General features: G+C 33.6%; 1 protein-coding gene across 6 annotated transcripts in view; it reads left to right on the forward strand.

Annotated features, from left to right (window-relative positions):
* Positions 1-27,986, forward strand: part of TIAM2 (TIAM Rac1 associated GEF 2) — a 317,964-nt gene that overhangs the window by 182,833 nt on the left and 107,145 nt on the right. For all 6 annotated transcript variants that reach the window (XM_007484791.3, XM_007484792.2, XM_007484794.3 and 3 more), the window contains 6 exons: positions 946-1,131; positions 2,636-2,782; positions 5,503-5,574; positions 21,224-21,385; positions 24,315-24,419; positions 26,537-26,615. In XM_007484791.3, the coding sequence (XP_007484853.1) occupies positions 946-1,131; positions 2,636-2,782; positions 5,503-5,574; positions 21,224-21,385; positions 24,315-24,419; positions 26,537-26,615 (751 nt within the window). The remainder of the gene's footprint in view (positions 1-945; positions 1,132-2,635; positions 2,783-5,502; positions 5,575-21,223; positions 21,386-24,314; positions 24,420-26,536; positions 26,616-27,986) is intronic.

Genomic DNA, 27,986 nt, shown 5'->3' on the forward strand with positions numbered 1-27,986 from the left:
GAAATGTAATTATTCACAATTAAGTGGCAGTCTTCCTGCATCAGTGAATCAAATGAAAGACATTGACTGAAGACTTCTGGCCCATGTGTCTGGTGGTTGTCCCTAACAGAATTTGAGTTTTAGCTTCCTACCCTGCTACTAAATTTGCATTTTAGCAATTTATTTTTGTCTTCATTCTTCAGAAGCTACTTTATCTATAACTGAGGCTAATACTTGCATTAGAAGACAGCTTGAGATGGCTACAAGAAAACAAAGACACATAGAAAGTTTGGATGTTTTTCTTTGGTCACCCATGACATCAGGCTTGCAAAAGCGTGCATGATACTGATAGGCAGAGAACGGTATATGCTCATAATTTTATTCAGATGTACAGATGGCGCTTATGCAGAGAATGTACTAATAATAGGAGTAAAGCCCCTAATTATCCTTATTCCTGAAACCCATTTGCTTTTTGTTGATTTGAATCATTTTCCCAGAATTAAAAGGATTGTAAAGTTGGAAATCTTGCTTTCATTTAGTTGTGCATCTGCTTCTTTGCAGTTAAGTAAGTACAGTTTAGAATCAAAGAATTGCAGTGTGAAAGGAAATGAAATAACATCAAGCAATGACTTAAAAAATGTAAATTATAAGATCTTTCTAAAAGTTAGGATTATTTTGGAATGGTGAAAATCTCCAAAGGTGGTGCCTTTAGACAGGTCACTGTATTTAAGACCACCAGCTTTGTTTTATTTTCAGCTGTCTTTGATAAGTTGCAGAACAGTATGACCAAATGCATTTCAGCAGGAGGGGTTAAGGGTAGGACAAGCAGGGAAAGCTAATTTAAACCATGCACTTCCAGCTGAAACTAATTTTTCCTCAGTTCATGAAAGAGATCAAATTTTCAATCTGACCCATGAAGACTTTTTTGTTTTAATTGTCCTTTTGTTGTTGTTGTTGCTTAAATAGATCCAGCAGTGGGAGCAGAATCTAGAAAAATTTCACATGGATCTCTTCAGGATGCGCTGCTATTTGGCTAGTCTACAAGGTGGAGAGTTACCAAATCCCAAGAGTCTCCTTGCTGCCACAAGTCGTCCTTCTAAACTGGCACTGGGCAGATTGGGCATCTTATCAGTTTCTTCCTTCCATGCTTTGGTAAGTCCCAGAAAGTAGTCTAAAAGCAAAAGGAAATACTAAGGTTGTTTAGTCCCACTAATACATGATAGATTACTGATAAATGACCATTCAACCTCTGCTTAAAGATCCATTTCTGCAACCTACTACCTGTGTAGCATGGAGTTAGTGGAAGAAGTGGAACAGATGGCTTTGAAAATGTTACTTACATCTCAATACCTATGATACTATAATCCTGTAAAGTTTAGTTCAAATAGCCCCTCTCATAGGAAGCCTTTCTTGATGGGTATTACTTTGTATACATTTAGTATTTATTTTTCTAGTTTATATTTTGTTTCATTCCAATAGAAGGTAAGCTCCTTGAGAGTCGATATTGTTCCAATTTTGCCCATTTCGTATTGAATTTGTATTCCCATTGCACATTGCTTGGTGTAGAGAAAATATTTAATAACTGCTTATTAAATTGAAGTGGTGTAAATCCTCTTTACCTCAAATGTCAAGGAACTCACTACCTACCAAAGCAGTTTAGTCTATTTTGGGGATGCTTTAATTGATAAAAAAACAATTCTTGCTTATAGTGAGCATTATCCTCCTTATAGCTTTCATCCTTTGGCCCTAGTTTTCTTCTTGGGAACTAATTAGAATAAATATCTCTATTCTGTAAGAAGATCCTATGAACCTTTATTAATTAAGTAATATTTTATTTTTCCTTCAGTATAAAGCATTTATCCTTTTCCCATTTCACTTTCCCCTCCATTGGAAAAAATTTTTTTAAAAAGAAAACAATCTTGTAACAAATATACTTAGCATTTCCCATGTATGTCTTATTTTGCATCTTGAGTCCATCACCTCTAATTCTTCATGATTGGTCCTCTGGAATCATAATTGTCATTCCTTTGATCAGAGTTTTAAGTCATTCAAAATTATTTGTAGAATGCTGTGTTATAAATTCTGGTTCTGCTTACTTCACTCTGCATTAGTTCATAGTTTTCCCATGTTTCTCTGAAATCTCCTACAGATATTTGAAGATAGAGGTTCTTAATTTATTTGTTGTTAGGAGTTTTCTAATAGTGGAATCATACTCAGTCATACTGAGATGTTTTGTTTCCTTCCCTATTGTAGTCTCTTCCCATTTCCTAGTAGCAGGAAGATGCAATCCCTGGGAATTGGCAACAATTGTATAAATAATTTTATGAGTAAGTGAAGATTGTTTTTCCTGGGTTTGCTGAAAGCCCCTCTGGGTTTTCTGAGCTCACTTGCATTTACATAGATACTACTTTGCATAAATTCAATTTAGTAATTGTTGAGTTGTTTTCTTAATCTTGGTGCTTGCTACAGTCTTTCTAATGTCTTAACTGGCTTGTTTCTTCTCATATATAGTCAAAATGCGAAATGAAGTTGTCTGACTTATTGATCAGAAAATCAATATCCATGACAAAAAGAAAGTACACTGGCTGGATAGACAGTTATTTCTTTGTCACATAAATTAATCCAGAGTAATATATTTTTAAATGTTTTAAATTAGATATGTTCCAGAGATGAATCAGCTCTGAGGAAACGAACATTATCATTGACTCAGCAAGGTCAAAGTAAGAAGGGATTGTTTTCATCACTGAAAGGACTGGATACTTTGGCAAGAAAAGGGAAAGACAAAAGGCCATCCATAACTCAGGTAAATGTCCTAACATCTAAATAGTAACAGCAAAATAAACATAATTAATTTTTTGTTACTCAGTGAGGGCTGTATATTTTTTAGAATTACATAAAACTGTTGGCACTTAATAACTTATTCATAATTTTCAGAATAAATTAAGAATGAAATTGTACTGTAACATATGAGTATCAAGTATATTTGTGAATATTCCCCCCTAATGAAAACACATCAAGAAAGTTGCTTGGTTCTTTTTAAATTGCTTTTGATATTTGGCTGCAACCAAAACATACATGAGTATACATGTAAGATTAGAAGAAAAATTCCCTTAGTTTTCATTGTCCTTCCTTTTGTTCTTCTCTTATCAGCTTTCTTTTTCAAAGGAATTAGGAACAAATTTTAAACCATGCTAACACTCCTATTTACCTTGGGATATAACTTGTGCTGTGCTGAGGCAAAAGAGCTCTTTTAAAAAAACAAACAAACAACAATCTCAGTACTTGGGCAAAAAATAAAATCCTATACAATCAATTGCTTTCAGAATGTTCTCAGTGCTTAACCATGTCTATTGATGTTGACTACTGTAATTGACATAATGCCAAGAGATAATCTGAACCAATAAACAGAGAACTAATTTCAGAGTAAAGTGAAGATGACCAGTTCTTCTCTGCCATACACTGGCTTTGTTACTTTAAGTACATCATTTCACCTCGAGGAGCCCCAGATAATTCTCAATTATTTTAGTTACCAATATGTATTAGTAAAGGAAATATCAGTGAAAGAATTATTCCATTTTAAAAAAATAGTATGATCATATCACATATCAGAAATTTCATGATGTTGATTCATATTCATATGATAGTCTTCAGGCTACCCTCTTTCTGCATTTAAAATGCCATATAAGATAGAAATATGATCATATGTGGTATTCTAATAGTATAATTGAATTGGAAACTATTGCTTATAGCAATATCAGTAGATGTTTTTATTTTATGTATTAACAAAAAGTAGTGATTAATTTTGTGACCATTACTGTTATAGTATGTTTATGGTTTACAGAAGGAAAAATTCCATTGAGCTTCATCTAACTACTTTTTAATTAATTATTTCCCTGAAACTTTTTCTAGGTAAATGGATGTCAACATTAATATTCATGAATAACTTGAATACTAAGAAATAAAGGGTCCTAATACTTTTAGGAGAGAATATACAGTAAATTGCTTTTTAAAAATGAAATCTCCACATATGGGCTGTAAAACATACCCTCATGTTTTAAAAAGCACCTAACTTTTATGAACAGGACCATAACTATATATAATGCATATTTTATATATAGTATATAATATATGTACATTTATGTAACAAATATACACATACACATACATGATATGGGGAAGAATAATTTTAAAATATAATTAATTAAGATTCTGTGTATATGTCTATTATGAAAAATACATTTTTGCTAATTTAAGGTAAACCTTATTCCTTTATTATGGAACCTCAAAGTGTTAGCTAAACTTATTCCTTTATCATAACATTAAAGATGCATTATATGTAAATATTATGATAATGTAATTATTTATCTCTATCAACAATTGTTTTTTCTTTAAAGTGATTCTTTCATTTCCAGTAACAAATGCAGTATCCTCTGTTTGGCATTCAAAGCCCTTTGTCAACTCTCCTACCACACCCTTCCAGAGTGTGCTCTCACCCCATTTGCACCTACTGGCTTCCCTGGGCTCCTACCAGTACCCACTAAAATCCCATCTTCTACAGGAAGCTTTTTCCAACCTTCTTTAAATTATTTCCACTTTATTCTGAATAGAGCTCATTTGTATACATTTTTGCTTGTTGTCTCCCCTGTTAAAGGCAAGGATTTCCTCTCTTTTTGTATTCCCAGTGTTTAATACAAAGTAGACAGGTAATAAATGTTCATTGACCTACCTGACTGTTAGATATTATCTGGACTTTGATCTTAACTGATGAAAAACCCACGATATATTTTCAGTTTAACATATGTGAATAAGGGAAAAGTATTTTTGTTGAGATTTATATCTTAAGTATATATTGAGCTTGTCTACTGGCTTCAATGTACTTGTCAATGAATAGAATGAATACCCAAGTATGCTTAAATATTTTTAAAAATCCTTACCCTCTATCTTGGAATGCTAAGTTTCTGTTCCAAGGCAGAAGAGTAGTATGGGCTAGGCAAATGGGGTTAAGTAATTTGTCCAGGATCACACAGCAAGAAAGTATCTGAGGTCAAATTTGAGCCTACAATTTCCTGTCTATTCACTGAGCCACCTAACTGCCCTACTTAGGTTCTTGAAAATGTATCTCTACCAAATTAATGAATTGTATTTTAAAATAGATGTAAGTCTGATCACAGTGCCCCAACTAAAGGGTCAACTAGAAATAGCATCTTCAGAAACTGCATTGCTTGTTATTAGGAAAAACAACAATTTTCAAAATAATATGACCAGTTTATGCTATAGAAAAGTAAAATATGCAAATGTATGGTAGGGATTAAACAAATGTTAATGATACTGATTTTTAAAACTTAACCTTTAATTATTTTAAATAGTAAATATTACAAGTTTGTGAGATGAATGTTTATATAGAGCTGATGACCTTCAGTTTTACTTGTACTGAAAATAATTAGTAGTTTCCTAACCCTTTTATTTATCCTTGTTTCTTCTGTCCTCCCATTTTCTTTTTTTGAATTTATTTTTCTCATTTAGATTTTTGATTCAAGTGGCAATCATGGATTTCCCGGAACTCAGCTGCCTCAGAGCTCCAATAATTCCAGTGAGGTAAACTTGGCTATAGATGCCAGTCATTTTATATAATTCTTTTGAATTTGTGGTAAAAATATTGTTTAGTTACTGAACCAAAGAATTCTTTCTGTGCTGCCGCCTCCTGGTATGGAGATGGCCCAAGGTTATTGAAGATGATTTTTCCAGTGTATTTCAAACTTTGGCAGTTCTTACCAATTGAGAAGGCTTTGGATGTGAGTCTGGTGACCAATGAAATTGAAAATCTTGAATGTCTAGAAAGAATGTTGATTAGAAACGGCTGCATGGCTCTATTAAATTGAGAGGGGATGGCAGTTCCTTTTACATACATAAATCAGACTTTGAAGAAGTTAGGTACCTCTGAAAATGGTTTAACTCTTTCAGGTATTATTTTGATAGAAACTATTAAATGCCACATTATTCCATTCCAAAAATATTGGCATGAACAACACAAAATACACTTTAAAAAACTCATGATCCAAACTCTTTACTTTCTTTACCAGTATCTCCTTATTGAGCATGCCAGAAAATAAACACTAAGCCTTTCCTCTAATGGATATAGAGCTGGAATCTACAAATGTACAGTTAAGAAATATTCATTAAGTTTCTACGATATGCTGGCTGTCATTTTATACACTGGGAATAAAAAAGAAAAAAAACCTGTCTTTACTCAGGGAACTTACCTATTTAGTTAAATAAAAAATAAATATCAGGTTAATTTAGCAGGAGGCACTAGTAGCTAAAGGTTGAAATGGAGCTCAGGAAAGACCTCTTGAAGAAGGTGGTGCTTGAAATGAGATTTGAAGGCAACTAGAGATTCTAAAAGATGGAGTTGAGTAAAGGAGGACATTCTAGACATAGAAGATAGCCTATGTGACAGGGCATAGAGGCTGGATATTGAATGTCCTGGATGAAAAATAGTAATGAGGTCAGTTTAGCTTTAATGTAAAATGTATGAAGGAGAGAAATAAGAGGTGGGAGTTAGATTGTGAAGTTTTTAAATGTCAAACAGAAGAGTTATTGTTGGATCCTAGAAATAATAGGGAACCACTGGAGTATGGCGACTGGGTGAGTAGAGAGAAGGGAATGTGTGGAAGAATATTGTAAAGGTAGAACTGACAAGACTTGACAATTAATTAGATATGATATAATAAGGATCCAGGGATGGTTTCAAAGTTGGGAGGCTGAATGACTAAAAGAATGGTAATGCCCTCAATAGTAAACCACAAGTTTAACATAAAAATGGGTTTGGGAGAAAGAGAATGAGTTCTGGTTTGGACTCATGGAATTTGAGATGCTTAGACAGCAACTAGAGCATTGGAGAGACTAAAGTTAGATATAGACATCTGTGAGTCATTTGGAAAGAGATGATTCCTAATCCCAAAGGAGCTTCTTCCATAGTTGAGGTACAACATAGATGATAATTCCATGAATAATATTGAGCACAGGTAGGAAAACCACCATTTCAGATAGGAGTAGTGTCTCAAAAACAGAGAGAAAAGAGTGTCTGGAGGAGAGGGTGGTCAGTAGTATGAAATGTTGCAAAGAGGTTGAAGACTAAGACCATCTGGTTTGGTAATGAAACTGTTAATTTTGGAAAGAGAAGCTTCAATTGAGTGAGGTTAGAAGTGAGATTGTAGAGTTTAGAAGAGAGAGCAGAGGAAGGGAAGCAGTAAGAGTAGCTAAGCTTTTTCTGTGTTCTTTGGTTTTTTTTGTTTGTTTGTTTGTTTTTTTGACTGAAAGGAAGACAAAATGAGTGGATGTTAGCTTGAGAAGATGGTAAAATCCAGTGAGGATTTTTAAACATGTTCACAGACAATAGCCTGGAAATAGAAGGTTAGAAGTGTGTGGGAGATAATTTTATGTGTATAGTGGGATTGGAAGTGGGAGTGTTAAATTTTTGGAGAAGATAGGACAGGACTGGATTAAGCGTTCATGTCAATGAGTTGGCCTTGATCAGAAGAAAAGGATATTTCTTCATCAGATACTAGAGTAAAGGCAGAGAGAAAAGGAAGTGGATGTCAACTGGGTTTTAAGAGTAGAATAGAGAAGAGAAAGCTCCTGCCTGGTAAATAGCTCATATTTTCATTTCTGCTAAAATAGGAGAGAATGATGTGGGAAGCATCAAGAGAGAAAAAATATTCGTAATAGATCTTTAAAGACACTGATTCACCTCCACAATGGATGAGGAACCTGAAAATCATTTTCATTGGCACTGTATCCTTAGGGGTATACAGGTTATAAGAGTTTTTTTGGGAAGATCTTTCCTAGCTTCTCTTCCATGCCTCAGCTTATTCTTTTAAGGCATGCCTTGTGCTATGCGCTTCTTCCCTCTTCACCACCTACCTACCTCTTCATCACTTTTTCTGTCTTTTAGCTACATGTCAGAATTGAAAATAAACTCCAGGAAATTGGACAGTAAAGTGGATAAAGCAACTGGGCTTGAAGGCAGAAAAACCTGAGTTCAAATCCAGCCTCAAAAACTTCCTAGCTGTGAGATGATGGTCAAGCCACTTAATCTCTGTTTTCTCATGGGAATAATTTTAACACCTACCTCACAGAATTGTTGTGAGGGTCAAATGATATAATATTGTAAAGCACTTAGTAAATGAAACATAGTAAATGCCATAAAAATTTTTATTATATATAATTTATAAACATAATATATAATAACATAAATTCATTATCACTATTATATTATCAAACATAAAATAATTTTCACACATATTATACATTTATTATCAAAATATTATCATATCATTATCAATAATAAAATTATTATCAAAGAAAATTATTATTATTATAAATTAAAATGCTAATAGCTGATAACAGCTTTAAAAAGCACAGGACATGTTAGAAGTGGTAGTGAGAAAGAAAAATGCTTGTTAATTGAAAAATGATTAAGCAAATAAAAGCATGTCTTTGTAGGAGGCTATTGAAATAGAAATATTGAAAATATTAAGAATGTCAAAAAGGCTTTCAGGAATGATGGAAATATTTAGGTTAACAGGTAAGCCAGTGGAAGAGATATTAGATTAGTTTTCCCAGCTTCCTTGAAAAAGAGTGACTGCTCTGATTATGATTCTGAGTGCTCCTTGAAGAACTGCTCTTATTCTGTGATTTGCTGTTGAAAAAATAATTTTATATTTTGCACGTCAGAATAATTTAAGGAATCCTATGCATTCAAAATTTCTCATCCATACTTCTGGGATTGGGTGAACAAAAAAAAAGAAGAATGTAAGAGAAAAGAATGGATCAGGAAATTGGGTGACTGTGGATATTCATGTTCTTGGTAGTGTACATTTTATCTCTGATCTGTCTAAAATAGAAGAAAATCAGAGATTGATGCTTCTCAACAAATCTAGTCAGTGTTTTTTTCACTGTTGTTTTTTTGTTTCCTTAGTCTACTTTTCTTCATTGAATATTATCCAGAGGTAGATTTTCTAGGATTCTTTCTGCCTTAAACTATGGTATCAGGAATATAAAGGAAAAAAAGACAGGGGTCAGAGAAGTATTAAGTAAAATTGACTTGTAAACTGATTAGACAAGTAAGATGGGGAGCAAGAAGAGATAAAATTACAGATTTTGAGACTCTGTGGTCAAGTGGTACTATTAAAAAAGAGAAAAGCTTAAGATGGGCAGATTTTAGGGAGGGAAAATGATTAATTCAGTTTAGTATATAATAATTACTTAGTTCCCTTTGTTCAAGTTCAGTTCAGGATCCACATTCTTCTCCATGAGATCCTTCCTGATTCTCTACACTCTCCCTAGATTACTGTGTTTTTACGTTGTGTATGTTTTACATTTACTTTTCTTGTGTATATGCCATTTTCTTCTAATAACCAAAAGGTACTTTGAGCTTAGAGATTTTGTATCTCTAATTCCTAACATAGTGCCTCACACATAATAGTAACTTAATAAATGCGTATAGAATTTAATTTGATCCTCACAAAAAACTATGATGTAGGTTCTATTATCCTTATTTTATAGATGAGAAATCTGAGGCTGAAAGAGGTTAAATGAGTTGCACAGGGTCATACCGCTGGTAAGTCTTTGAGATAGGAGAACCTAAGCCTTCCTGTTTTCAGTTCCAGCTTTCTGTATGCTATTCTGTATAACCTATGTTGTGCTTGTTGACTTGATGGGATATCTAGATAGATACATGTGTGGATTTTTGTGTTGTATACTTGTATGGAAAGGTGTATACTGTGAGGAAAATATATTTTAAACCATCCATGTCTTATACAATTTTTTTCCTTGTCCATTCATAAACCTGCATTGCTGAATGTACCATATATGGTAAAATCTTCATATAAATTGTTCAAATCTTGGGCTTTCTGTCTATCTCTTGTTTTTGTATGTGACCTTTCTCTCCACGTTTCTGATAAATGTCTTTAATGATGTGTTTTATAACACCTCTTGTGGCTCATGAAATTATTTAAATTGCTTTCAGATTATAAAATATGCTGGGCTATAGACCCCTTAGTGGTCATAATGAAGATTAGAGACCTTATGACTCTTCTTTTTTCAGACTATGTATTGAACTGCCTACTGCATGTGCCATTTGTCCAAGATAATTTCAATTATGTCACTCCACTACTGAAAGCTCTCTAGTTCCCAGGATTACTTTAGACTGTACATCACATTTGCTGTGAATGCAATCTTCAGCTACTTGTGTCCAAATAGAGCTGGAACCAAGACTAGAAATTGACTTTCTGGGCATCTCTTCGTGAAAAACTAAGTTAAAACAATATCTTTTTTGCTATGTGAATAATAAATATTTTAGTACCTAACGAATACATAGTTTTATTGGTGTAGATACTTTCTCTACCAGCCCATTTAGTATTCTTTCCCTCTATATCCTGCCCTCCATCCAACCCCTATACCTTTGCCAGATGATCATTGAAATTTGCCCTGCCAATATATGTAACTACCACGTGGCAACCCTTACAAAAAGCTTCTTTAAACATTACTAAAGCTGACAACAGATGCTTGGTCCATCCCCTGGCTGAATAGTAGAACCTGCCCTAGATTGTGCTCCACTGGCATATTTTAGAGTTTGAGCAGCCAGGCAATCAATCCACAGGCATTAATTAAGTGCCTGCTATGTGCCAGGGAACATTCTAAGTACTAGGGACATAAAGACAAAACCAGGTCTAAAGGTTACCTCTAGACTTTATCAAGGCACAAGAACAAGATTTTAGTGAAGGTTGAATGGCAAATATTACTTTTTGTTAACTTTTCCCCTAGAAACAGTTGATGCAGAATGTTTGTTATACTTCTATTTATTCTATCTATTCCATGAAAAAGTATGATAAGATTACTAGTTGGTGACAGGAATGCTGTGGATATAGTTTCCCTAGATTTTAGGAAAGTTTTTGGAAAGGTCTTTGATGCTATTCTTGGAAAGAAGATAGAAAGAAATAGATTAGTATGTATAAAATCAGTAGAATTCAGAAGTGATTGAATTGCGGTACTCAAAGAATAGTTTGTTAATGGCTCAACATCATTGTGACAAGAGATTTTTAGTGGAGTACTCCAGGAATCTGTGCTTGATCCTGTGCTATTTCACATTTCTATCAATGATTGGTTAAATACATAAATAGTATTTTCATCAAAATTGCTGAGATGAATAGCTAACAGTGAATGATAAGGCCAGGATCCAAAAGTTAATTATGATAGCAAAGATCCATGAATTTGTATATTTTAAAAAAATTGCATTTTGATCCCTGTTTCATTAAAAGGAGTTTCTATTGAAATCCTATGAATTTTATTTCATGCCTTTAAAAATATTCTTCTGGAAAGAGGTCTATGGACTTTCCCAGGCTACTAGAGAGGGTCTATGACATTCAAAATATAAAGACCCCTTGGACTAGAGCAAATAGACTGTTTCAAAAGATTAGGTTCAATAAGAATTAATATCAAATCTTATATTTGAGTACAGAAAATTGGCACCATAAATATAAGATGTCTTGACAGCACTTATTCTAAAAAACATCTCAAGTTTTTGGTGAAGTGCAAACTCAATTATAAATTTTCAATATAATATGGAAGCCAAAAATGGTAATGTGATCTCTGGCTATATCAGTAAAGGAAAGATGTTACAGAAACAGATTACTGATAGCCCTTCCTTCTTTGCCCTCACCAAACCTCCTTTGAAATATTATGTTCTTTTCTGGGTACTATTATTTAAGAAAGACATTGATAAGCTAGAGAATGTTCAGATGAAAAGAAACCAGAAGAGTAAAAGGCTATCTCTGATATTTGAGGATCTCTTGAAGGAACTAAGCATGCTTAGCCTTGTGGGACAGAAAGAAAAGACTGGGGTTAAGGGTGACATAATAACCATTTTCAGGTATATGAAGAATTACATGAAGAGAGTGAGAGTAACTTTTTTTTTCCCCTCAGAGGATAGAATCAGGAACAGTGGTTGGGAGATGTAAAGAGATCAATTTAATCTTGATAATGAAGGAAAACTTCCTAACAGAGTTATCTAGAAGTGGAATGAACTGCTTTAGGCAATGATGGGCTCCTCTTCATTGAAAGACTTCAGGCAGATGCAGGATAGCCATTTGTCTCTTATAATCAGGATTCCTTTTATTTATGGTTGAACTAAATGAATATTGAGGTTCCTTTTCAACTCTGAAATTGTGTGATTATAGCTATGATAGGTCATCTCATATTTGTGTAAGTGTTGCTGTAGTTCTTAAAACAGTAATTTTTAGGAGCAATGGATGGAGAGCCAGGCCTGGGTTCAAATGTGGCCTGAGATATTTCCTAGCTATGTGACCATGGGCAAGTCACTTAAACCCAATTGCCTGTTTACTGCTCTTCTTCCTTGGAACCAATACTTATGGATTCTTAGACAGAAGGTAAGGGTTTTTTATAAGAAATATATATTTTTTAAAAAGCAATCATTTTTAGATATTGGTAATATAACAGCCTCACCAAACCTCCTTTGAAATATTATGTTCTTTTCTGGGTACTATTATTTAAGAAAGACATTGATAAGGTAGAGAATGTTCAGATGAAAAGAAACCAGAAGAGTAAAAGGCTATCTCTGATATTTGAGGATCTCTTGAAGGAACTAAGCATGCGGCTTAGCCTTGTGGGACAGAAAGAAAAGACTGGGGTTAAGGGTGACATAATAACCATTTTCAGGTATATGAAGAATTACATGAAGAGAGTGAGAGTAACTTTTTTTTCCCCTCAGAGGATAGAATCAGGAACAGTGGTTGGGAGATGTAATTTTAAATAATTTTAAAAATATATACCAACTTAACCGATGTACATACCTAGTAACAGCTCAGAGATGAATCACTCTTAAATTTGTTTAGGTTGGAATGAAAACAGCCTTCACTTAAGAATTTTTTTTTTCGTTCGATAGTTTTTCAGTCTTTTTTTTTTTAATATTTTTAAAAGGAAAAAAAGTGGGGAAAGGCCAAGTCACCAGGAACAAAATCTAGCAATCCAAAAATGAAAGGGTTTTGTTTTGTTTTGTTTTAGTATTAAGTGCTCCTTGGTGGAAAACAGTAAGCACAATGTAACTCTTTGGAGGAAGGAGTTTCTTGTGGAAAAAAATAACAAATAAAAATCCAAATTAAAAAAAAGTGATGAAGTAGCTAACTACTACTCTCGTTTATATCATTGCAGAACTTGTGATTGTCCATAGTTCTCTGCTTTCTCTGCTGGAAAATTAGATATGGGGTAGGGCCTAGCATTGGGTTGAGAAGACTAGGGAGTGTCCTACATTTTTGTGGCAATGAATGAATGAAGTATTGCCATATTAGTCACTAGAGTCTGAACTGAAAAAAGAAAAAAAAAATCCTGTCAGTTTCTTAAAAAGGAAAATATGAATGAAACAACTCTGTCTTAACCACAGTTTAGTAATATTTTTCAAACATTAAAAATACTATTTTATTTTAGTTGAAACCATGGCAATCCTGGTGTTTGGGCATCTCCCCAAGTGGGAAGTAGATATATTCTTTTCTATGACAGCTTACATTTGATAAAGAAAAAGTAGAACTGTGTAACAACTCCTTTTCTCCTCAATGTGTGTCTTTTCTTCATTTCACTTGCTAATAGAATTTCTTTTTACCAGCAGCTATAGAGATGAAGGCCCACTTGTGACAGCCAGATTGCCATGTTGCCTCTTATTTCCGTTTAGTGATCCAAGTAGTAATTACAAGCCATTTGATCCAAAAGCATCTGCTGTGCTAACACACAGTGTTTCCATTTTCTTTCCATGAAGCACATGGAGCATGAATAATTTGACATGTGGTGTCAGGACCATTAATGCAATAGTAATCAGTACTTACATGGAGGCTGTCATACAAGGATTTCAAAAGTGCTTTGCAAACACCAGCTAGTTAATCTTTGTAGTAATTGCAGTAGATGTTATTTAGTAATTCTATATTGTTCCCATTGTGTGGATGGAGAAATAGGAGATAAAATGATGTGAAAATTCATTCTTACTGTATTATAAGAAAGTTTTTATTGCCTTTGATATTCCTAGTAATTATGTGACGTAGTAAAAATGATTCTTTTTTCCTTTCCTTTGTATGCTATTTCCAATTGTGAACATTCTTATAGTTTGTTATTCAATGGCATAATTCCTGGATTCACTCTTAAGTGATTATAGGTTTTCATTAGAAGTTTCAACTTGACTCTATTAGTTGGGAAAAAAAGGACATTTTCTGAAATGTACTGGTTACTATGTCCATTTTTGATGCCTCACAGAGGTTTCTTGAAAATTTTGCCATCAGAGAATCCATTTTTGCACATTCTAAAAAGCTAGACAGTTTTGAAATATTAACCTAGCAACAGACTGTTTATTATCCAAGTACCAGAATCGTTAATGCTAGAGAGGATTATCACCAGAATGCTGACCATCAAGTAATGGAGATTTTTGCTATATTAACTTGTCTTGGGATCTTCAGGAGTGATCTAAGGAAATCCACTTGCAATTATGAAATAAATCACTGATCCTCAAATTAAAGTAAATGAGGCCACAGCCTTGAAAATGGCCTGTCTAAAGGAGAGAAAACATCTCAGAGTTAGGATAGGAAGAACTGATTCAAGTCTTACTTCTGATCCATGCTAGCTATTGAATTCTGATGAAGTCATCTATCTCCTTCAGTTCCTAAAGAAGATATTAGGTTGAAGAGCATGGGTAGAGTTCCCTGTATTAATGAAATTGCTGATCTGGTCCAAGAAATAGAAACAGTGAAAGAGTAGTTAAAATGTGAATTTATAATAACACATTTCTAGAAGGTCTTATGGTTTTTAAAGCCCTTTTTCTCATAATTCTATAAGATGTTTTACTATTCTGGAAGGGAACAGGAAGAGCAATTTTCTAGATTTTATTTTTAATTATTTTTAATTAATTTTAATTTTTGTATTTTCCTCATAAGGTTCAAATTTACTTTTTGTTAAAGTAACTTACATGTAAGTATTTACTATCATTATACTTAAGAGTGAAGCCAAGGAATTATGCCATCAAATAACAAACTAGAATATGAGAATGCTCACAACTGGAAACTGGAAAAATCGAACTAGTTTTCAGTTTTCTTAGTAAATATCTTTAGTGATAAGTAGGGATAAGGATTCAATCTGTGATTTCATTGGAATAGGAAATTCCAGGTTAAGGAAACTCTTTTGACCAGTGTAGGTTAACATCTTCTCTGCAAATTTCAGGTTTAAAGAATTGTCTGGAGTACTAAGAACTTAAGGGCTGGACTCAAACTCAAGTTCTCCTGGCTCCAATGTCAATATTCTAACACATTGGCTGTCTTTGTAGAAACCATGTCATGAAAATTACTCTAGTTGTCTCTCTAGACATAAAAAATGTTTACAGTCCCAATGCAGGTTCAATAATTAGCAAATGGCGTCATGGGATTGTTGAAAGGATCATATAAGATGATCGATCCATACACAATAGCTTGTAAACCTCAAAGTAAGTGATAAAAGATTAGCTCTTTCTTCCAGCTTCTGTTAACAGTAGTCCCTTGCTGTATCACAGTTCACTTATCAGGGCTTCACTGTATCACAGGTTTAAAAAATATATCTATCTAATTCTGTATCATGGAGTTACACTTATTACGGCACACTATTGGCTGACAGAATGAAAGGCGATCCACCAACCAGAGTGCTGAGTCCTGTATCCTGGGTGCTGATTAGCTCAGTGACAAGAGCGTGGAAAAGGTTTATAGAAGAGTGGGAAGGGTTTATAAAGTCTTAAAATATATGTAAATAATGAAATATAACACTGCTACTTCATGGATTTTCTACTATTGCAGGGGCCTCTGGAACATAACTCCTGTACTAGGTGAGAGATCACTGTATTTACATTAGATTCTACAAAGCTCACGAATCAATTCCTGTCTGGTATTCAGTCATCACTCCACCCAACTTGAAACTCATTGACAATGGGAACCATTTTTATGCTTCTCTATAGCATCTAGTACAGTGTTGGATATATAACTAGCAAAAAATTAATGACTGATAGTTTGATTTTCTCTATGAAATACTATGCCTACTTGGGGATTGGGAGACTCAACAGGACATCCCAGCTCTGGGCTCACTTGGACTGAGTTCATGTCCTTGAGTAATTGGGATTTTCTCTTTCTGAATTGTAGGAATATTCTCTGATTCACTGCTGACTCATTATGTCTCAACCCTGTAGTTCTGAGGAAAAAAAAATTTCTTGAAGGTCAAGTTTGGCTCACCTTGGTCTTCCTAAAAGGGTCTTTCTAGAAAGTCATTGAATGTATTCAGTAGATCGAGTGACAGTTATTTATTTCCTCCTCCACAAAAATAAATGCTTAAAATACAAACTGGTCATAAGTGGCCATCTTTTGTCATTGTTCAGTTGTTTCAGTTATGTCTGATTCTTTGTGATCCCATTTTGGGTGTTTTTTTTGGGCAAAGATACAGGTATGATTTATCATTTCTTCCTCCAGCTCATTTTACAAAGGAGAAAACTGAGCCAAACAGGGTTAAGTGACTTGTCCATGGTTTTACTTAAAACATGAAATAATGGCCCACAAGTCCTATTATAATCTTCTTGAAGGCAAATACTTAAAAAATAAAACATAAAACACTGTGGTTTGCCTACTAATTACTTTACCTTTATTCCAAACTGCTCTAGCACCTCAGTTCAGGCTCATGTCTTCTTGCATAGTCTTAATATATATATATATATATATATATATATATATATATATATATATATATATATATATATATTTGGTGGATTTTCACCTATCACAGGGGTCTCTGGAACATAACTCCTGCAATAGGTGAGGGATGGCTTGGGCTCTTCCTCCTAGTAATAGTCATCTTGGCAGAGAAGTTGTTGTAATCATCTCAAGCTGGGCAATCAGTACACAGATCTAGGAGGTCTTGATATTGCCTACAAGGCTGGGGGGGAAAATCTCAGGGTCATAATTTAGTTCCTTGTGTTTAGGAAAGCTAATCTATACAGATGTTCTAGGCACATATAATTTTTAGATTCAGGCTCAGTCCCCCCTAAAACAAACATTTATTTTCATTGTCCTTACATGAATGATCACCATTGATGCCTGTGTATGGAGGTTGGGAGAAGAGCTCATGGGAAAGAAGAGGGAGGAGTGAGAGAAAGGCAGAAGTTGTTATTCTTTTTCAGGTAGATACTGCATGGGAAAGTCTTTCTGCTATACAGACCTCCCTCTCTGCCATGCCTCCCTTACCCTACTCTCTTTACCCTTTCCCTTTAAGAGAGATCAGTGGATGAACCAGAAACCTCTGTTTACCCATCTTTTAGCAAGGGACCAGGATACATATGTCTTTGGAAGTATCCAAGTCATAAGACTAATGGAAATGGCTAGAGTATATGCTTAGCTTCATGAGAAGTACCTCAGTCAGAGTACATGGGGGAAGATTCCAGTATTTTCTCTACTAGATCTGAAAAATCCATTTTTTTTGGTGTGGTTTCTGATATCAAACCACCTGAATAACTCTGGGGTCTTTTACTCCCTGTTGAACACCTGTAATTCACATTCATTTTATTTTGAGTTTTTCTTGGAGCTAGAGAAAATACCCTAGAGATCTGTCTGATGATATGAATGCCAGTGCCTGGAAGTATCTTGAGACTCCTACAGCTCATTGAAGGTGTTAACTGAAAATCATAACAGCTATACCAAAAGTACAGGGATGTGTTTTGGCTTTCAACCATCCACATAAGGGAATAGTTGTGATTTGTAGGCATACTGTGCCAATTTTAACTTAAAGCTACATTTCTTTAGTACAATCTCTATCTCCATCCCAGTGTCATTTTTCAAATAGATTTGTGCCCATATTGAGGAACCAGGTTCTGTGCTTTTGTGACAGAGTTGATTTTATTTAAGTGGTAGTTTAATTTATCACTCAGTAAGGGTTAACAAAAAAAAATTTCCCTGCAAAAAACTGCAATTTTGTTTATAATACTGAGATACCCATCTCACAGAGTTGTGTTGATGTTTTAATGGGATAATATATGCAAAGTATTTTGTAAATTTAAAGCTCTATACAAATGTGAGCTATTATTTAATTTTAATATACATACTTCAAAAATATAGGATAGATATAGACTTTGATTTTCAAGAATTCTCACTACAATTTCTTATTTTAAATATTATGAATGCTTTGTTCTTATGCTAGTTCCATTTTCTAATATATTCCCCTTGAAGAATGCCAAATCAGAATGCAAAAAAAAAATGTGGGAAAAAGAGCAGTTTGGCAAAACTAATCATCACATCAAACAAATCCAATATTAGATATTGTATTTCTCACATGCAGTCTTCCAACTATGTAAATCAGAGAGGGAAGTTCATTCTCATATCTCTTTTTTGATCATTTAATCAAATGATATAGTATTTGTAAAGTATTTAGCACAGAACCTAGCACAAAATAGGTGCTTAATGTTAATTCTCTCATCCCTTTGGGGTCAAGCTTGGTCATTTTAGTATTGGGTTTTAGATGTTTTGTTGTTATTTACATTGTTATAATCGTTGTATATAGTTTCCCTGATTCTAATGACAGTTTGATTCAGTTCACATGTCTTCCTACTGTTTCCCTGTATTCTTCATATTCATTATTTCTTACAGATAATTATAGATTCTTAAAGATTCCATTCCATGAATATATCCCAACTTGTTTAATCACTTCCTAGTTGTAGAGGATCCACTTTGTTTCCAGTTCTTTATTATTATAAAAATGTTGTTACAAATATTTTGTTGTATTTGAAGCCTTCATTTTATTTTATTCTGTTTTTTTCACTGTTGACCTCCTTGAAATATGTGCCAGCAATGGGATATCTAGTCAAAGGGTATGGACATTCTAGCCACTTTTCTTAGAGTAATTTCAAGTTGCTTTCCAGAATGGTTGGAGAAGTCATTTTCACAGCTCTATCAAAACTCACTGAGCTATTTAAAGCTCTGTTTTATTTTGATATCTTCCTAATTAATTTTTTAGTGGCATCAGAAAGGTGAAGCCATTTAATCATTTTATTTACCAAAGCTAATTGATGTGACTTCCTTCCAAGGGTTCAGGTGATTCATTCAGAACAGCTTCCTCCCGAGAAAGATAACTTGTCCTTGTTTTATTCAGGCAGCCATACCTTGCTTTGCACTACATTAGCCATGCGTGAATGGTTGTTTTTCCTATAGAGAGATTTATTCCTTTATTATTGTCAGAGAAAATTTCTTTATGGTTGACTGTGTTGTATGATTGAGAGTCGGGAGAGATTTGAGGCAGGGAAAAGCGACTGAGAGCAATCGTCTGTGATTTGGTGAATTTTTGTTTTGTTACTTCGCTGGTCTCAAAAGACACTTTTCACTTTCTTGATCATTTCTTGAGAATGTTTCATTGCTTCTCACTCGGCTCTGTCCTAGTTTGATTTCTTACTCCATAGTGACCTCTGCTGGGATTTACATAGTTAGCTTGAGGCCTCTCCCTCTTAGACATACACCAGGTGGCCCAAGCCACCAAGATGATAAGAACTGCCTGAAAGCTCAGTTTGGAAAATAGCTCAGGTGTAAGGAGAGCACATCTCTTGGCTTATTCTGGAAGAAATTATCTGGATAATGACTGCTCTCTGAATACCTGAAAGAGCCTTGGGTTTGGATTTAGCAAATTTGGATTTGAGACCCAACTCTGCTTCTTGCCCAGGTGGTGACCCTGGGCCAGTTCATGCCTCTTCTCTGGGCCTCATCTCCCTTATCTGTAAAAGATGATCTCCAGGCCCCTTCTAGCTCTACATTTGTGACAACTAGCATCATGATCATCATTCTCAGAATCTATGATTGTCCTGTATTTTCCCATGGATCTTTGAGCCAAAGATGTGCTGTGCCCTTTTTCCTGGGGAAAATGAGAAGTGGTAGGTATATAACAGATCTCTTAATGCAGCACCTGCCTTCCAAGGTTGTTTGTAAAGATCAAGTGAAACAATATTTGTAAAACCCTTAGCTCAGGGTCTGGCACATAGCAGGCATTTAAAAAATGTTTTTTTTCTTCCCCTTTCCCATGTCCAACTCTGTTTAAAAAATATTGGCTTAAAAGATGATTTTCCTTCCTAAGCATGCCCTGACCAAATCTACTGGTTCTTCTTCAACATATGTACAACTTACTGAATTATGTTTAGGTATTTGGTCTTGTGTTTGGAAAATTTCATAAAACATAATGTGAAGCGAGTTCAATGTGATCTGCCCTTCAAGAAAGACCTTGTGTTTCTATTGATTGTGATGGAAGTATACCTGTTCTTTAACAAACACATTTTTTGTATCATTTGTCAGCACAGATTGTTACTACAAAACAATTCTCAGCAAGTTCTTCACACTTTGGAATTTGCATATTAATATTGTAATACATGTTTAAGCTCAATACACTGCCTGATATTCCACTGAATTTGGGAAACTTGCAGGGGTTTTTGGCTGTGCTACCATATACATAGTAAATAGATGAGATAGGAAAATATTGACATGATCCTGAAACCTGTCTTTCTACTTACTGAGGACTATTTTCTGTCAATTAGCTCTACTTTCCTGACAGTAAATAGATTAAAATAGGAGGATGTATTTTTAATGAGAAATTTTAAAAATATAACATGAACATCTCCTTGTATGAGTAGAAACTGGATGATGAACAGCTTGGGGATATTAGTGGGTTTCTGTTAATTGGGAAAAGCTTCGTGGAATCCAGTCAAGTAACCTTTTATTGTTTGCAAAACACTTGCAGTGCAAAAGGAAGCAAAAACAAAAACAGCTCTTGATCTCTAGGAGCTTGCCTTCAAAGGGAGTTGGTGCATATTGATAAGATTTGGTAAGAGTTCTGAATGACTAAATAGCTGTGGAATTGTAGTAAGAGAGCTTCAAAAAATCAACTTATAGGGGACAGCTTATAAAAAGGATAGAGAAATGAATGGAAGAAACAACTGTGCCTGGATAGAGCTGCTGGTTATATTCAGAATTACACTCAATTCTAACCAAAAAACAAACAAGTGGCCACAGTTGTAACCAAAAAAAGTTGTAACCAGTCTAGTTCTAGAGTTATAATCAAGATTAAAAATATTTTAAATTATTCAAAATGCTTTAAGTGAATCTTTCTGTTCAGTTATCAATCATCCGTGTTTTCTTTTGGTATTTGCCAACAGGTGGATGAATTTCAACATATTTATAGTTCTGCATCAGACAGTGGTCCCCGAGAAAACATTTGGGAAAGCCAGACTTATGTTCATTTTCAGGATAATCAAGGAGTTACTCTAATCATCAAACCAGAACATAGAGTGGAAGATATTTTGTCTCTATCATGCAAGGTATTGAATTATATATATATATATATTTTTTTTTCCTTAAAGCTTTAATATTTTCTCATTTGTAAGTCTGGTTGTCCAGAGATCTAACAGCTCTAGATGTCTATTAAAAAATGACTTCGTTGGAGATTATGAAAGATGATAATTTATCACTTTAATGAGTACTGAATAAGAAACATCATGGTACAGTAGTAAGTGTGCTGGACTTAGAGCCAAAAGGTCTGAGTTTGAATTTCACATTTTGTTAGTTGTGTGATCTTGGAGAAGTCTCCTCTTTGAGCCTAGCTTCTTCATCTTTGTAATTATAGTTGTGATACTCTTCTCAAGTGAGGAGCACTGAGAGAAGGTGGGCTTGAAGTAGGAAAGACTGAGTCCAACTCCTGCCTTTGACATTTGCTAGCTCCATAGCCACAAAGCTTTCGAAGACCCTTATGTAAAACCCTTAAAGGAGCTGCAGAACTGTGTTACTGGAGAGAGTTTTCATATCAGAAGTTTACTGTAGTCTCCATTCTTCCTTCTTCTTTTCCCTCTTTCCCTTCCTTTTTTTATTCTTTCCATTTATCTTCTTTTTTTAATCTTTAACTCTCTCTGTCTCTCTGTGTGTTTCTCTCTCTCTCTCTCTCTCTCTCTTTCTCTCTCTCTCTCTCTCACTCTCATAAATACACACCTCACAAGGATTTATTTAAGAGAAAACTCTTTGTAAGCCTTAAAGTACTATGTAAATGTGAAATGGTTATATCTTATTTATACCACTCTAAAAGTCTGTCAATTTGTAATGCATTTATGTAGCACTTTGAATTTTGCATATCCTGCCTCTTTATTTTTGTTGTTTTATGTTGTTTTAACATTCATCTCAAAAGCTACTTTTTCCAGGAGGCAATTCCTGATTTGCCTGGTGTGAGTAGCAACTGCCCCTCAAAAACCTTAACCTCCCTTCCTCCCCTCCCCCCACATATTTGTCATTATTATATACATATATATCATTATTATTCATTTCTCTGGATGCATGATAAAACTATCTCTTTAGAATACATGAGAATTTATACACATTGAGAGCCAGGGCTATCTCATTTTTTTTTCACATCATGGTAACATGGTGCCTGTTATACAGTAAAAGCTTCAAAAATAATTGATGAATTGAACAATCTTATAGTTCTTTGATAGGCAAGATTTGTATTTTGTAGAAGAATTCTATAGGTAAGGAATTATAGATCAGAGAGTTTGTGACGACTATATTGAGGTTGGTATTCAAACTTAGTTCTTTTTTTAAAGTTCATATATTTAATTAATTAATTTAGAATATTTTTTCATATTACATGAATCATGTTCTTTCCTTCCCCTCCTACCACTTCGCTCCCATAGCCAAAGAACAATTCCACTGGCAAACTCAGTTCTTTTGACTCTGGAATCACTATTTCTACTTCTTATTCCATATTGGTTTTCACACCCAATTCTATCTACTTAATGAGGCTGACTAGTGATGAAAATATTCCAAAGGAGCTCCTTCCCCTTTCCAGGCTGGGCTGCTGTGTAGAAAGAGTAGCCTCTCAGCTTGGCCTTAAAGGCTTTGGGTAATATATAAAGACGCTAATTTCCTGTACATTTGACATCACAAATCATCCTCCACCTTGAATGATTTGGAGAACATGATTGGCATTCCATTCAAATAAATTTTTAAATAATACAATTTTGTCTTAAAGAGCTATATAAGCCATACCAAATTTCTGTGGACTAACTACCAAGTCCTTGGTAGACTTCTCTAAGGTAAAAGAGAGTTATTTTTTGTTGTTGTTGATTCAGAGTTTTTTGAAAGAAAAGCAACGATGACTGAAAACGAATATTATACTATCTCCTGAGGAATGATTTGAGAGTGTTTTTACATCAGTTTGAAAACCACCAGGTGGCATTCTAGAGCTTAAATAGTCTCATTTTTGCAGAAGCAGTTGAGATCATACAAATAGATGTATATGAAAGTGAGAAGGGATGCATAATCCTCACAACTGGTCTATGTTTTTAGCTGAAAATGTAGAAAATGGGGGATTTTTTTGTCACTTTGGGCTAAAGTAATAAGCTATGATATAAGGGTCTAAAGCATATCATTTATATGAATATGTATTCATGAATATCCACTCATATATTTTTAGTGTAAATTCTTTCAACTTTTCATTTCATATGTGTAATGGTTGTCACCATCTAATCCAACTACCCATTCTACACTTCTTTTCTTGTCCTTCTTTATATAAGTTATTAACAATTTAATGGAGTTATTATCTAAGATAGTTGGAAGAGGTGAAAAATTATATCCAGAACTCTTAGATTTGCTCTTCTCGATTCAACCATAACCTGACCTTGATGCTTATATATAGGGGAAAAGATTGGGGAAAAAATAAACAACAACATAGCCTATTTGTTTGCATTCTACAAAGTTGACCTTATTGTTTAATTAATGTCTTGCCTATAGGAACATTTTATTATCTTTGAATTCTGTGGTATGGGGTTATATAAACATTTTAGAAGCTTTTGCAGTTAAATCAGTGTACACACAAAGACAGACAATATAGAAAGACTCTCTCTCTCTCTCTCTCTCTCTATATATATATATATATATTTTTATATATATATATGGATATAGATATAGATACACACACATATAATATACACACACTCAGGCACACTACTTGACCTTGGATTTGTACTTCTTGACTTTAGTTATTCACATACTATCTGGTGACTGACTTTATCTTGTACAAAAATGAATTATTTTCATTTTTCTTCATTTTACTTTGAAATTGAGTTTTTATATGGGAACTTATAACTTCATAGCCAATACTTTTAGAAACTTCTCTAGGTTAGACAACATTTTTATAAAGGACTTAACTTGGAACAACGATGGATTTTTCAACATATAAACCACTTTCTCATTTTTCTATAGATGAAGCAACTAGACCCCAGCTACTATGGCCTACAACTTAGAAGACTGGTTGATGACAACTTTGAGTATTCAATTCCAGCTCTTTATGAATACATGCAAGAACAGGCAAGTTAAACAAAAGCCTTCTTGAATGGCATGGGGGCAAGAAGTCATATCCCTCCTCTGATATTTGTTAGTCATGGGACCATGAACAAATCAGTAAAGCTTTAAGAGTTTCAGTTTCTTTATCTTTGTAATGATGGCCTTAGCCTGAATGGCTTTGAAGGTTGCTTTCAGCTCCAAATTTATGATCTTAATTATAATATTACCTATAAACTTCATCCTAAAGTTGTAACACAATTAATATCCTGTGTGACAAGTGCTGATTCTTTTTATTAATATTTTCTATCTTTATTTTTTAACATTAGTGTTTTTTTTATTTTGAATTCCAAATGATCTCCCTCCTTGACTCTTTGAGAAGGCAAGTGATATGATACCCATAATGCATGTGAAGTTATACAAAATATTTCTGTAGTAGCCATTTTGCAAAAAAAAAAGCAAGAAAATAAGAAAATATGATTCAATCTGCAGTCAGAATTCATTGGTCTCTCTGTAGCTAGATAGCATTTTCCATCATGTCCCCTTTGGAATGATCTTGATCAGCATATCTAAGTAAGTCATTCAAAATTGATCATCATTACAATGTAATAGTTCTGCTGACTTCACTTTTCATTAGTTCATATAAAGTGGAATCCAAACCCTTTGTCATTTCTTTTAAAGTATATTTCCTATTTATTTTCTTTTTATTTATGGGTGGGTGGGATTTAATTTAAGAAACCCTTACGTTCTGCCTTAGAATCAATTGGTTCAAAGACAAAAGTGTGGTAAGGGCTAGGAAAGTGGAGTTAAGTGACTTGCCCATAGTCACAGAATTAGGAAGTATCTGAGCCCAAATCTGAACCCAGAACTTCCTATCTCTCAGCCTGGTAGTTAATCGACTGAGCCATCTAGTTTTCCCCTAGTATTTTTAAAAATAGGAATGATTGTTATATTTTGTCAAAAGCAGCTTCTGTATCTATTGATCTAATCCTGAGTTTTATAGATTTTGTTATTCACATGGCCAATTTTGATTATAATTTTCCTAATATTGAACCAGCCTTGCATTCCTAGTATAAATCCTACATCATCAGACTATATGATCTTTGTGATAATGTCACTGTAATCTCCTTGCTAGTATTTTGTTTAAATTTTTTGCATCAATATTCACTTAGGAAATTGATTTTACTTGAAATTTCTTTCTCTGTTTCTGTTTTCTCTAAGTATCACAACTGACTTTGTGCCATAAAAGAAATTTAGTTTTACAATCTCACCTATTTTTCAAATGGCTTATACAGGTATCAAAATTAATCAATGTTTAAATGTTTGGAAGAATTCACTGGTAAAATCAATTTGGTTTTGGGAATTTTTTCTTATTTATGACTAATTCACTCATTTATGGTCCATTTAATTTCTTTTTCTAAGATAAGTTTTTTTTTAAGTATTCCATTAAACTGGGTAATTTATATTTTATATATTTTGATCTATTTTATTCAGATTTTTATTTTATTGGCACACAGTTGAGGAAAATAGTTCCTAATAATTGCTTTAATTTCATCTTCGTTGGTGTACACTTTTCAATTTTGAGACCAGCAATTTTGTCTCTTTGGTACTTTTAAAAATTTAAACTTAACCTATGTTTTACCTATTTTATGGTCCCCCCGCCTGCATAAAATCAGCCCTTAGTTTTATTTATTAACTCAATGTTTGTTTATTCTTTTACTTTCAATTTTAGTCATCTTTCCTTTGATTTTCAAGATGTCCATTTTGGTATTTATTTGGGGACTTTTAATTGGTTCTTTTTCCAGTTTTTTAGTTGGATTCCTAAATCATTGATTTTCTCTTTCTCTCCTTTTTGATGACAACATTTAGAAATATACATTGGCTATGTATTGCTTTGGTTGAATCCCACAAATTTTGGTATGCTGTCTCACTGTTGTCATTATATTTAATTATATATAAATTTATCGTTTCTGTGAGAAAATGCAAATTTCTGAAATATACTTTATAAGTTAAAGAGCTTGGTTTGTCATGCAGCTTTCCTATTTTTGAATGGAAAGGCTTTATCACAGTATTTCTCTAAGATATTTGCACATTAAATCTTCTGTTTTGAGTATTCATGAATGTCTTGTTTTGTGTTTGTGTAGGTTTATGATGAAATAGAAATCTTCCCTCTCAGTATTTATCATGTACTTCTTACTAAGACTGGGAACATAACAGATTTTGGTAAGTATGATGAAAGCTTTTCTACTTACTACTTTCCTGCTCCTTCTTTCTCTCCACTTAAAAAAAAATAATTTTTATTCATTCTTGGAAATACTGCAAATATCAATATGAATGCTTACAAGTATCATAACTTTTTCAGTGAGGACATTAAAACCAAAATGTTGGTGAAAAACTAAGCATGATTGTTTTATTTTTCAATATCTCTTTTAGTTTTTTTAGTAGTTATAATACAGGGATGTGAACGTATATGTAGTTGTGTTCCATCATTCACCCTGTCCCTGGATTTCTGTCTCATCCCCTTGTTCTTTAGTGCTATGATGAGGATGGAGAAGTAATGGCTCTCATAAAGTAAAAGAAATAAGATGTAGGAAACTGAGGGTAGAACTCTATCTAATATGGCTAGTATCCAAACTGACTCTAGCACTGTCCAATATGTAATGCTGTTAAAGTTTATAAAGCAGAACAATGAACTACTTGATTTCTATAAGAACTGGAAAGATCTACATGAGCTGATGCAGAGTGAAATAAGCACAACCAGGAGAACATTATGATAGAACTGAAACATTGTGGGACAACAGGATGTAATCAGCTTCAATAGTAAAAGCAATGCAATAATCAAGGATAATTCTTAGGGACTTATGAGAAAGAATGCTATCACATTTAGAGAAAGAACTGTGGGAGTAGAAATCAAGAAGAAAACATATAACTTATCACTTGTTTAAATGGATATATAATTTGGGGTTTTGGTTTTAAAAGATTATTACAAAAAAGAAAACAAAAACAAAATAAAGTTTATAAAGCACTTGATTTCTTCCTTTTCTTTTTTATCTTTGGTATATCTTTTAGGAAGTGATTAGTGGGTTCTTTCAATTTATATTTTATCTTCTTAGATATAAGGCATCAGGGGAGTTTCCTTTATAATTATAATTGAAATGTGATATCTAAACTCTTTCTTTGATCATGCTTTCAGCTAGTCCAATAATTCTTTATTATTTCTCCTCAGTCTATTTTGCAAGTCAGTTATTTTCCCAATGACATATTTCTCATTTTCTTCTTTTTTTTAAAATTCTTTTGATTTTGTTTTTGATGTCCCATGGAGTCATTAGCTTTCTCTTACTTAATTCTAATTTTTATTGAATTATTTATCCAGTGAAATTTTTTATATCTCTTTTTCTATTTGGTAGGTTCTATTTTTTAAGTAGTCTTTTTTTTTTTTAGTGAATTTTTGCATCTCCTTTTCTATTAGGTCAGTTTTGCTTTTTAAGATGTTCTCAGTGGATTTTTGTGCCTCTTTCACCAAGCTTTAATTCTTTCATTAGAATTTTATTGCATCACTTTCAAATCTTTTGCCAATTTTCCCACTACTTTTCT

The sequence above is a fragment of the Monodelphis domestica genome, chromosome 2 (assembly GCF_027887165.1).
Source record: "Monodelphis domestica isolate mMonDom1 chromosome 2, mMonDom1.pri, whole genome shotgun sequence".
NCBI classification, from domain to species: domain Eukaryota; kingdom Metazoa; phylum Chordata; class Mammalia; order Didelphimorphia; family Didelphidae; genus Monodelphis; species Monodelphis domestica.